General features: G+C 31.1%; 1 protein-coding gene across 6 annotated transcripts in view; it reads right to left on the minus strand.

Annotated features, from left to right (window-relative positions):
- The window catches only part of LOC130902158 (RB1-inducible coiled-coil protein 1), a 62,127-nt gene that overhangs the window by 9,035 nt on the left and 40,817 nt on the right, over positions 1-12,275 (minus strand). For 3 of the 6 annotated variants that reach the window (XM_057814033.1, XM_057814038.1, XM_057814032.1), the window contains 6 exons: positions 11,990-12,271; positions 11,769-11,895; positions 6,700-7,744; positions 5,182-5,468; positions 3,768-4,246; positions 3,154-3,277 (listed from right to left, as the gene is read on the minus strand). In XM_057814033.1, the coding sequence (XP_057670016.1) occupies positions 3,154-3,277; positions 3,768-4,246; positions 5,182-5,468; positions 6,700-7,744; positions 11,769-11,895; positions 11,990-12,271 (2,344 nt within the window). Of the gene's footprint in view, positions 1-1,507; positions 1,625-3,153; positions 3,278-3,767; positions 4,247-5,181; positions 5,469-6,699; positions 7,745-11,768; positions 11,896-11,989; positions 12,272-12,275 lie in introns of all 6 variants that reach the window. The other 3 variants (XM_057814035.1, XM_057814036.1, XM_057814034.1) reach the window with 2 other exon arrangements.

A 12,275-nucleotide genomic window follows, 5' to 3' on the forward strand; every position in this document is an offset into this window, starting at 1 on the left:
AACATAAATACAGATATTGGAAATGTATATGATACAAAATAGACTATCAAATGCTATATGAAATCCAAAAAATCTCAAGCCAATTTACCCTGTCATTACAAAAACATTTTTTTCATTGTCGAATAATGAGAATAAATGATGTAAAAAAGTGTTTGATTTGTGAGCTGCAAATCTAACCTGAACAATCACATACTATTACCAAATGCACGCCATGGCTTAAACAATTAACATGTAGACACCATTTCTAACATCTTATCCATCACCACTACTTACAATTTTGCCAACTACTATAAATATTATTATACATTTTATTCTGTTACTAAATAAAAAATATTTCTTTTATTACAACCAAGAAACGTCGAAACGAACCTGTTAAGTTACATTTTCTAGAGCTTTCGTGAAGCCTTGAGGAATCGGGAAGCATCTATAACGTCAGGTTTGAAACGTCGCATAGTTAATACAAATAACGCATCGTTGACAAAACATGAACAGTTCAGTTATACAGATGAATGTTGTTGATATAAATTATTTTAAACTTGTAAAAAATAATTGCGAAAAAGTAAAATATTAACAAATACAAATGCATTACAGTACTCATAGCTATTTCACACTAATGTATTAAAAAGATAAAATTTTTTGCTTTCGTACGAGACATGGCTATTAAATATTGAGACTGGATGTGCTAAATATGCGCCAGATATCACCGTAAAACTTTCGATACTTTAAACAAATCTGTATAGTCGTAGCCTCGAGATGTTTATTTGTTAAGATTAAAATAGTTGAACCACTAATTATTATGAAATTTCACTTGAAACTTATGATTTATTCAAAAAAGTGTATGCTAGTGAATTATTATTGCAATCAAGTATTTTTGATTGGTTTAAGCGTTTTCAGAATGACCGAGAAGACCTTCTAGAGAATCAAAAACAAATATAGTATCAAGTAGGTAGTCTGACTCCCAGTTAAGTACCTGTGGAAGAAAGAACAGGACACTGCATCGGTCCATTCCAAATGGTCTGTCCAGAGGTTTATAGCTAAGTTCAGCACCCCAATGTTATATCATCTGCCTTATTGGATCAATTGAGGTTTTGTAAGAAAAAGTGGTAAGCGAGTTGAAGGAGGTAACAGAAGAATACTTGTTTCAAAGGTTTGCTGAAGCGTTGTATGGATAGAGGAAGAGTATATATTGAAGGTGTATAAATAAACGTATGAATTCAAACTAAATTATTTTACGGCGCCAGATTTGTTTTTTGATAGCCATAACTCATACATTTCAAAAGGTATCAATGGCAGAGAAAATGGAATAATAGTACAAGATATAGCTATCAACTTTTTCTTCCACTGGTGAAATATACTATTAACAATTCTGATAAAATTATCACAATCATTAAATTATAATAATATATAAAACAAACCGGGATGTCATATCAATAATACTATTAAAGTTATATAATCTTGTAATAGTTACAATGTAGTGGATGTATTAAATGAATATGACTGTAGTTACCTAATTTTTTTGCTCTCTAACAAATTTCGGGAATCGCCCTTTCATGTTTGTATTTGCGTGAAAACTTCATAAATTTTATAAAAAACTAATCCAAAAATCAAGATTACCATGAAATTCCTGAAAAATAAGATGAGAACGAGGTGAAAGAATATAAAACAATATTAGAAGAAATTCAAATTGCAGTTTAAGAATATTAAAGCAGAATTAAAATAAACACACTTGAAAATTTTGCGATTTAGAAAAAATTCGAGAGGATTAATTTAAATAGAAGGATAGGAGACGAGGAAGTAAGGATTCTTGTGAATTAATAGTTAAAGTATTATTATATGTCATTTAAAATACTCGGATACCTTTAGAGTGGAAAAATTACAAATGATTAAAGTTGTATACATATTCAAGGCATTGTCATATAATGTAAATGAGTCTTGTCGGTTCATCAAACTTTACAATTAACTGTTTTCAAATTTCCTGGAATATTCTCAAAGTCAGAATAGTTTCAAAATATTCAATATAAGCAATGTACAAGTTAAAGAGGAAAAACAGTCTATCTAACCTAATTTCACTTCCCATTACTTCGAATAATTTTTTCTGGATAGACTCCTGCCGCTTTTCGGAATAATTCATAATTTACATGGTAGTAGGCGATCACAAAAGGTCCCTCCTGGCAACTGCTTCAGTAAGACAAATGACTTTTACATATTGAATCGTCGCCCTTATCATAACCTCATCGCATACCTTAGAGTAACTTTACCATGTACAACCCAAACGTCAAATCACATCTAAATCCATTCAATGTAGTTACACCGTCCAATTAATCTTTAATAGTAACATTTCACCTCACTCACAATACTCGCCCAATGTGCGCCCTCACATTTCTATTTATTCCGATCGCTTAGTGGCAAAAAATTTGAAAATTTGGATGATGTCCATAATGCCAACTTGATTTTTTTATTCAAAAACCATTTGATTTCAAATTTGTTATTTAAATGGTAAAATGTTGTTGATAACGAAAGTTATTAATTGAAAATATAAATTTATTATTATTAATTTGTATATTTTATCAAACAATTAATACAAACTCTTTTCCAAATGTTAGAGCACTCTTAAAACACCACAATGTGAAATTATTAAATATGAAACAAACATACTAAAACTAATTTTTCTGAAAAAATTGTTGAATATCTTTTTTTTGTAATTGAAATAGTTGGGAAGTTGCTGATATTTGATGTCTGACAATCCTTTAATTACTAGTAGCAGTAGATTGAACTGCTGAACTCTTCCAAGTCCCAATAATTAAATGTAGCAAAAGGCTTATGGGGCCTACTTCTGTTCATTCATCATTTTATCAAACGGGAGTTTATAATAGTAAATAACTACAAGGATAATATTGTAATCATAGCTAATTACTAATAGAAGGTTTTTCTTTATTTTTGAAAGGAATCAGGTAATGCAACACGATCAAAAATCTTCAGAGATGTACTTGATATAATTGATTCTTGTTCCAGAAGTTCTAAAATATCTACAAAGATATATTTTTTTCAATATGTTTGTTACAAATTTGAATTAAATATTATTATGTTACTGATGGCAAAATATGTATTACTGAAATTTTTGCTAAAGCTTTCAATCAAACTCAAATTACATACTGTGCTTTTTTCAATGTAGTCTCTCTGATTTCGAATGCTTTTAGTAAACACTCTACTAAGTATCATTTCCAGCCACGTGTTGGTGACATAACCGTGCTGTTCTTGAAAAACATGTTTACAATCCCTAACGATAGTAAAATACAAAACAAAAATATTAGTTTAATCTAAGATTCAAAAGTTCTAAAAATACTCATCATTTTCAAACAACCTAAAAAAGTGGATAAAAAATTTAGTACAAAACCTTCTTTCTAAGTACATACTGCACATAGATAGCAAAGTTTAATTGTTATGGCCAAAAACAGTATCAAAACATCTTTCGTTCAGCACATTTAATATTTTCGGAAAGAACCAGTTATCGCATGGTGCTAAATATGATCAGGAAAGTGGAAATGGACAGATGGAAGGTTTTTTTGGAACTATTTCGCTTTTTTAACTTAAAGGTTTAACTGTATCTCCATGCTTGATAGATAGATATTGAATCACAAAAAGATGACAAAAAAATAATTTGATTAGTAAAGTATGGAATATGAGAATTATAAAACACTTTCCATAAAAATTTTATATGAAAAATATTATTTAGGTTGTTCTTTTTTAATACAATAAATCACACCTACCGATCGCAAACATCTAAAGTATTTTTGTTTTCGCCTTCTACTGGGGGAGTCTTATCAAAAGCTGCCATAACCTCTTCCACATTTTCAACAATACCACTATCTTCAGCAAAGTGTTGTTCTGGCCATTGCACTTTATTTTGCACTAATTTTTCGTTATTTTCGGACTCATGTTCTGACTTATTCTCTTGTATATTACAGTGGTCTTGGCATATATCTCTATCTTGAAGAATATCTGATCCGTCGATTTGATCTCCTTCCAGAATAACTGAAATAGGATACGTCGAGGGTAATTGAGTAGCTGGTTTATCGTCTTCTGAATATGAAGAAGCAGCCGATTGACTTCGAGTCATTCGTAATGTATTTTGGCTACTGGAGGGTTGGTAAAGGCTTTGCGTAACGTCGCGTGCTAGAGCTGTTGGCGGTCGGACTTTCACTCGGAAGAACTTGGTGCATTTTGGTACTTTGTATCTATTATCCGACTAAAAATAAAAATAAGTTAAAATAATATATTTTAATTAATCACTTTATAGCAAAGATATTGCCAACAACTGGTTATCAACGATGGATATAAACACTGTTTATGCTCCATGTTCGTTTACACTGATACTAGCAATTTTTTTATAAATTTTTAAACATTAATTGACCTTTTTTATATGATTATGCAGTTTTTGAATATTCTGGAGTGTCCTTAAGTTTTACTAAATGTTCTGGAACTGTTCTGAAGAACGAGTAGGGGGAACATCGATAGATGATTTTGAAAAACTTTCAAAATAATAATAAGAAACTTAATGAACCTTAACTTTTGTTTAATAAGTAGTCGAAAACCCTGTATGTAATAGAAATATATCAAAAGTGGATCCAGATAATTTTATAAGAAATTTTAATCATCAAATTTTTTACTTGAGAATTTTTTCAGATCTTTTATGTTTTTTTGAAGTCATTGTTCGAGTGGTTATCAATTATTTCCAACCCGTTAAAACATATTTCAACTATAAATCCTTTTTAGACGCTAATTTGAATTATAATTTTATTAGACTATAGATTAAATTTAGAATAGTTTATCAAGACCCATGTAGGAATTGTAAAAATCTGGAGCAATGTTGATGCAAATAAATTCAAAAACTATTTCGTTGGTTATATTGTATCAGAAGCTTTAAGGGGCACACGATAGATATTTTTAGTGTGCGATGTAAGTATAAAACTGCAAGAGTTTCAATCAAATCTATTGTATTACTATCAAATAGTGACAGATATTATTTTAAATAATAGATTAAAGAGACAAAAATAGAAGGAAAAAAATCTACATTTAATTGGTATGTTTCTGATTATTACTGAATTATATTTTCAATATGGAAATTTTGGAAAATACAAACTTGGATAATGAATTGTATATGAATATAAAAGAACGTCTTACCTTTCTAGCGTAACAATATTCTTTGTTGATTACTTCGCCTATACAGAAAAATTTATTAGGTCCATTTTCATTGATTTCAAAGCCCAATTCTTCTAAATAGTCAGAATGTAAAAAATAAAGATGCTGTTTGTCCTGTACGACCCTAAAATTTTCGTGATCTTTGTCCCAGCAAACTATTACACGATCACCAGGTTTGCAGCTTTCAATATTAATAATACCTTTCTGTGTATATTCCGATTTTTTCTCGTCTTTTCGTTTCATAGGACTAGTAGTTACATCAACTTTAGCTGGAAATATTTATTTAGATGTATATTTCACAAAAAAAAACTTTTTAATTTGAAATTTTTATAAAATTAAAAAAAAAACCAGTTAACAATAAATATGAAGATGGTAAGGGACCATCACAATAGAATCAATCCAAAAACAAAGATTTTCAAATAGAAACAATTAGTGTACATTAAGGGAAAATTGGAGGCAACTAGATAAAAATCATATTACATTTAGTTACATTAATGTAAAGTTATACTTTAAGAAGCATTATCTGCTATTCCATAGTCAGTCAGTCAGCGAATCGGAATATTTTTTAGACTGACTATGGTCAGTCAACTGGCATTTGGTTAATTTACAGTGTTTTTAGAGGTCCACAATTTTAAACTGCCTTAAAATAATTTCAAAGAAACTGAATATACCATACTTCTCGCAAAGGGTAGATATAAATAAAGAGTAACAAGGCTCAGACACAATAGATCCGGCCTTCCTATGTTTTGTCGACCTAACCCATGCTTTCTACAGGGTAAAACAACAAATAGTTAAGGAATGCAACTCTAAACTAAACCGTACAAGAATACAGCACGACAACACATTGACAGATGACATTCCAATAACAACATGAATTAGACAGGGTGACAGTCTAAGTCTAATGCTTTTCAACCTTGTAACAGACCGCCTATTAAACAAAGTCAAAACTACAGAAAGAGGATACACGATGGGAATCAGCGATTTGTATACTATGCAGATGATACTGTCCTCATAGCAGAAGACGAAGACAATCTACAACGAATACTTCAAGATTATAAAATTATAGTTATTAACTTGCAATTATCTAGGAACTTGTTGTATATATACGAAACAGCTGTATGTCCCATATTAACCTATGCAACTGAAACGAGAGCGAATACAAACAGGACAGAACAACGTCTGCCAACCTTCAATACCCACTATACCCTCGGTCTATAAAACGATTTATTGAGTAAGTATTCAACCGCAAGGAAGCAAAACAAAATTCTGTACGAGAAATCAAAATCAATTTCTTCTTAACATAAATAGAAATGCACAGAATCATTATTTTTATAAAAAAAAACAACTATTTGTTTCTTTGCATTGGCATTTCAACAGCAAATCAAATTAACTACAAACCAGCTGTCAAATAAAAATAGTGAAGCCGGCTTAAAGATGTGAACTCCTTAAAAACGGCCCGTATATTTATAAGTGGTAATTTCAAACAAAAATAATATTTACCTTCGCAAACAGCCACCGATGTTGACATATCTATAGACTTATCTTTCGACATTTTACTATTTTCTAGTTCTTCTATTAAAGCTTCTTTTTCGCTTTGCAGTGTGCTAATCATCTTCAATAACTCAACATCCGAACTCTCCGTCGCACTTTCGGCTAATTGTTGAATTGTTCCTTTATATTTGATGCATTCTAAAGTTAGATTCTTTTCTCTTTCCATAAGAACTTCGATTTGTTTATCTTTTTCTTCTGAAATTTTTATCGCTAGATCTTGTAAAGCCAGATTTTTTTCTGATAGAAACTTCGATTCGATTTCTCGGATCCTATTATCCATTAATTCCATTAATGTTGTTCGTTCTTGTTCTACAGCATCGTTAACTGCCTTTTCTTTTTCTAGGTCGAAATTATCTTTCATTTGTTGAAGGAAAGTAGAGTTACTTTGTAAATTATTGGAATCCAATGATTTTTCAAAGGTATTATCTGAAGGACTCCTTTCCATAGTCATTAATTTAAATCTAGATCTTATATTTTCGATCTCAGCTTTATGATCCTTAACTAGCCTATCCGAAGTTTCTTTTATTAATTTATTCATTTCTTGATCTTTTTCAAGTAACTGGTTCTGAAGATCTTCTTTTATTTTGATATTTTCTTCCTTTAATTTAACTAAGTTTTCTTTAAATTCTTCTAACAACTCACGAGATTTCAGAAGATCGTTTTCTAAAGAAACTTTATCATTCAGTAAATTTTCAATTTGTTTATTATTTTCTTCTTCTCGTTTACTCAATTCCTTAATTGCATCTTCATGATTTTTTGTAATTGATTCTAAAGTATCCTTTTCTTTTTGTTCACGCAAGACGATTAGATTTTCCCAAGAATTCGTTAGGCTATCGCAGTATTGACTAGTACAGTTTTGTGTAGCTAACACGTGTGTTTTCAGGGCAGAAAGTTCAGATCGGAGATCCAGGGTTGCTTCCATTGCTAACTGATGAAGTTTACCGAGTACATTTTTTAATCGATCATGTTCAGTTCTGGATATTTGAAGATTATCCTGAAATTATTTATTTAATTTAGGTAAAGTGGATAAATTACTTTAAATAGAATTTGTTCTGCTGGTGTTATTTTTCTTATTATAGTTATTTATGTGTAAGTTTATATATTTCACTATCTGTCATCAACTAGAGACTATTGGGTTATGCATTTAAATAAATTTTTCTTTAACTAATGGTTGCAATACTAAAATGTTTGAAATAAAGTTCAAAAAGTGATAACAAAATGTTAATATTATTACATTTTATAGATAAGAAACCATTTGAGTGACACAGATTTAGTGTGATTGAAATCTAGGATTAAATTATTTATATCATATCCCAAAGAACCACTAAAACTGAACGCTAATTTATTGTGAGCAGTCAGAGTCATTGGAAAGACATATAGGAATTTAGACATATAGAAAACAACTTTCAAATGAGACTTACCACTATTAGAACATGTGTAGGTAAATCTGCAGCTAAATCTTGGTATAAATAGTTTGATGAAATTCAGTATCATTTGCACTACGTAAACAATATGAAAATTATAGCCATTATAATTAATCACATTTTAAAATTAGACCACATTTACTATGATGGAGCAGGTTTTAATTGAAAACGAAGTTTAAATCCGCTTCACTTTCTTTTGTGGAAATAGTTTTTCATATGCTTTCATTATTTGGTTAAGCATTGTCCTTATCGTATAAACCCTTCAAGATTTGACTGTATATCTGGTACAGGTCTCTATTTTCCGTGTGATCTGAACGAACTAATGAGCCGTTTACATATTTTTAAGTCGATTGACTTTAGTTTTCCTTGATACTTCATAGATAGTCCTCAGAAACTTGAATCCTCTTTCTTCTGAATCTACTTTTCATCCTGTGATCTTTCCTCCTTTTAACACATGTTTGGCACAAATGAGTTCCAACCACTGCAACCAAACTGTCTCGAACAATTTATGATTTCCTTTAATTCTAGATTCGCTCTCCTTCTCTAGTCAACTTCTAGCTTATTAAAGATTTTATTAAGCAATCTTCTTCCCTATCGGTTGATTTAGATTTATATCGAGCCCAAACAATATAGTAGTTTGGATTACCATTCTGTATAGCTAAGTTTGGCATTTCTTAAGATGTTTTCTGATATTGATATATGTTATATACTTTTTTGCAACTTTATTTTGATTCCTACAGTGTGATATGTGCTCATCTCCATGACTTGGTCTTTTGTTTGTTATGTTCCTATACAAACACTTCGGTGTTAAAAAATAAAACATATTTCTAGCACTGTTTTACTAATTTTTCATAATAATGGCTACAATCTCTCTAATGTTCACTTTAATACCGAACTTTATCGTACTAATCAACACTCTACTCCTATATTATTAGTAGGGAAGTCAGAGAAAGGCACCAGCATGTCTTATGTACAAGTCCAAAGAAGACATGGCTACACTCTCACTTATCGAATACTATCAATATAGGAGGGTTAATGGTACTATATAAACTTATTGTAAAATGATTGATGTGTTTGTGTACATGCAGGTTTGTAGGGAGAGGATATTTAAAAGGATTATGGGCCACCAACCACAGGAAACTAAAGATAAATATAAAGACAGAAAAAAATTATGACCAAATTAAATTAAAATATGCAGAAATAATTAAGAGCATAAATAATACTTTTAAAATATCTGATATGTGTTTGTGTGTATTGATAATGACACTAGTTTACCCGTGTTTCACAATATTTGAACAAATATGTATTAAACCGGACCACAGTTTTTGTATAATTTTTTTTAAGAATTAAGATAATACAGTTAATAGATTTAATGAAAAATAATGACGGAACAATAACATAGACTGATACAAACATTTGATAATCGATAAGTGCAGATCGATGATTTATTTTGTTTTCTTTCCCTCGCCTCAGGTGAATTTTGGTTGCAACCACCTTGAGCACCACACTTGCAAAAATTATCAATAACAATAAAACCATGTAAACTAGTGTGATTTAAGGAAGACAATCACATATTGAAATTAAAATAGCATTCTTTAGGCGCAAATGAAATGATAACAGCAAAAATGTACCTAAATTTTTACCCATACTGTTGTATAAATATTTATACCTCTAAACCCTAAAAAATCATAAACACTACGTGCAAATAAATCTAAAATAATCGCGCATAGATAGTTTCATTAATTTGAGGCCGAACTGATAAGTTTTAATTAATAAATACGAGATATATTCGTAAAGTAAGTTCTTTTTAAATTATTCTGCAATGCGAACGCACTTTGTGTGATTTGTGAAGGAACTCGATCATTGTTCTGTTCGTTTCCTCGAGTTAACCCTACTTCTATGTTTTCTTTCCCATCACCATTGTCTTTGATAAGTCTTCCAAGATAAACGTAACTGTTGACTGGGATTCAAACATATTTCGCGTGTGTAACTCCACTTTAAAAGTTGGCATGCGTCATTTTCATGAACTTGGATTTCTCTTCATTTGCCATTCTGCTATTACTATGAAAGCCCTGCACGTATTTTGCACTCTTTTCACTTGTTGATAAAATTACCACATCATCTGCATAGGTTAGCAACTGTGTTATTTTTGTTATTAGCGTTCCAGATAGTACCACCTTGTTTTAGTTCTATATTTGTGTTAAAGCTATCTGATGTTTTTTGTTTTAGTAGATAGAGAATTTACTTGTTTTAGTTTTATATTTGCGTTTTTTGTATTATTTTTTTTTCGGCTTTTTCGAGTTTCATTTTTCTGAGCTTTATCTGTGATAAATGATAAACTGATTTATGCAGTTGATGAAGAGAGACAAGACCAAAGGTTCACAATAAATATTTAATTTTCACATCTTTCACAAGCATTTGCATTTAAACATCAAACATGATGCATTTCTTGATTCGTTATAAATAAAATTTGTACTATAGATTGTCACGGGGATGAAACATGGGTTGCTTATGATATATACTTGAAACCAAACAAGAATTCATGGAATGGTGATACACTTCATCTTCAAAAACTAATGTACACAGTTTTTTAGGATAAAAAAAGCACTAATTCTTTTGGTGGCGAGGGCTAACAATTAATAAGATCCTTATTGGATGGAAGACTCCTACAGCTCCATTCTCATTTCGAGGAAGTTTTAATTGTTCTTTGATACCCGAAGATGTTATGGTTTGATTCAGATGCGGTAATATTCTATGAAGAAAATAAATAGAAGATTGTACCACACTATGGTAGAAATACATGGCAAATCACTATGTCGAATTATTATTAAGAGTGGTCTTTTTTTTCATAATGAAACTTTACGAACATCTCTCGTTTATCAATAAAGAAGTTGTTATTCTGAAATTTTTGAAACTTCTGTTATAACAGTAACCAATAAAAATAACTCTCAATATATTTGCAAACACTCACAACGATAATAATCTAGTATCCAGAAACTAAAGAATAGGACAAATTACCACACAAAAGCTTCTATAAAAATCTGTACGACTAGAAATAGAAATATTAAAAAGCGCAACTCAAACAGATACTGGTATAAATAAAAAGTTTTGTTCGCTTTTAATGTTCAAGAATACCTGCAACAAAGCCACCACGTTATGAGCGGTATCGAGTTGTTTAATGAATTCGGAGCCTTGACTGTGTCCCGTTTCGATACTAAGGCTCGACGGTAGGCTCTCGTCGATGTAAAATTCATCATTCGAAAAATCTCCTACTCCAGCGAGGTTCTGCGCAGTTTGGTGGCCCAAGGGACTATTTACCTGCGGACTCTGTGGAGTGTGAGGTGAAATGGATTTAGATCTAAGCACGGGATTTCCGTGATAGTGGGAGTTGAAGCAACTATCTGTAGGTCTAACATTAGAAATTTCTTCTATGGATTCTAAGGATGGATGTTTGATGTTAGTAAATGAATCAGTATTGGAACTGACGCTCAAAGTCCTTTGGGTGTGGCAAGAGGAGTGTTCTTGTTGAGTGGGTTTTTGTTGGAAAGTTCTAGGAGGTTTTTTGGGAGGAAGAGACGTTTTGTTGTCACTGACCTCTGTGGAGGTAGATGCATCTTGGGTGTGCGGACGAGGTGATGGTATATTCTTATCGAAATTAGGTTCAGGAGGACTTTGAGACACTTTCTCAAACTCCTCGGTATCCGTTTCAGATTCACAGCCTCTGAAAAAATAAAATGAAAATAACATGTCTGTTACTTTGAAAATTTTTTTAGCAATTTTCGTCAAAAGGTTCAATTGATATGACCAATACTAACTTGTCTAGCTCTTTATGTTGTGTTATACCAACTGCAGTAGTGAGACAAGGCTCACTACCAGTACATCTCAATATGTCCTTGTCTAAATCGCTAGCCAAACCTACATCATTAACTGCCTGTATCAGTTTTTCTTCAACTGCTTTCAACGCTTCTTCATTACCTACTGTATCCTCCGTTTCTTCTTCTTTTCTAGTAAGAGAATTTAATAGAAAGAAATTCGTATAACTCTTTGTATCTGGTACATTCAGCTTATCTGCTAAGTCTGGAATTTCTGTTTTCAGACTAA

This window comes from Diorhabda carinulata, chromosome X (assembly GCF_026250575.1).
Source record: "Diorhabda carinulata isolate Delta chromosome X, icDioCari1.1, whole genome shotgun sequence".
In the NCBI taxonomy this organism is placed as follows: Eukaryota; Metazoa; Arthropoda; class Insecta; order Coleoptera; family Chrysomelidae; genus Diorhabda; species Diorhabda carinulata.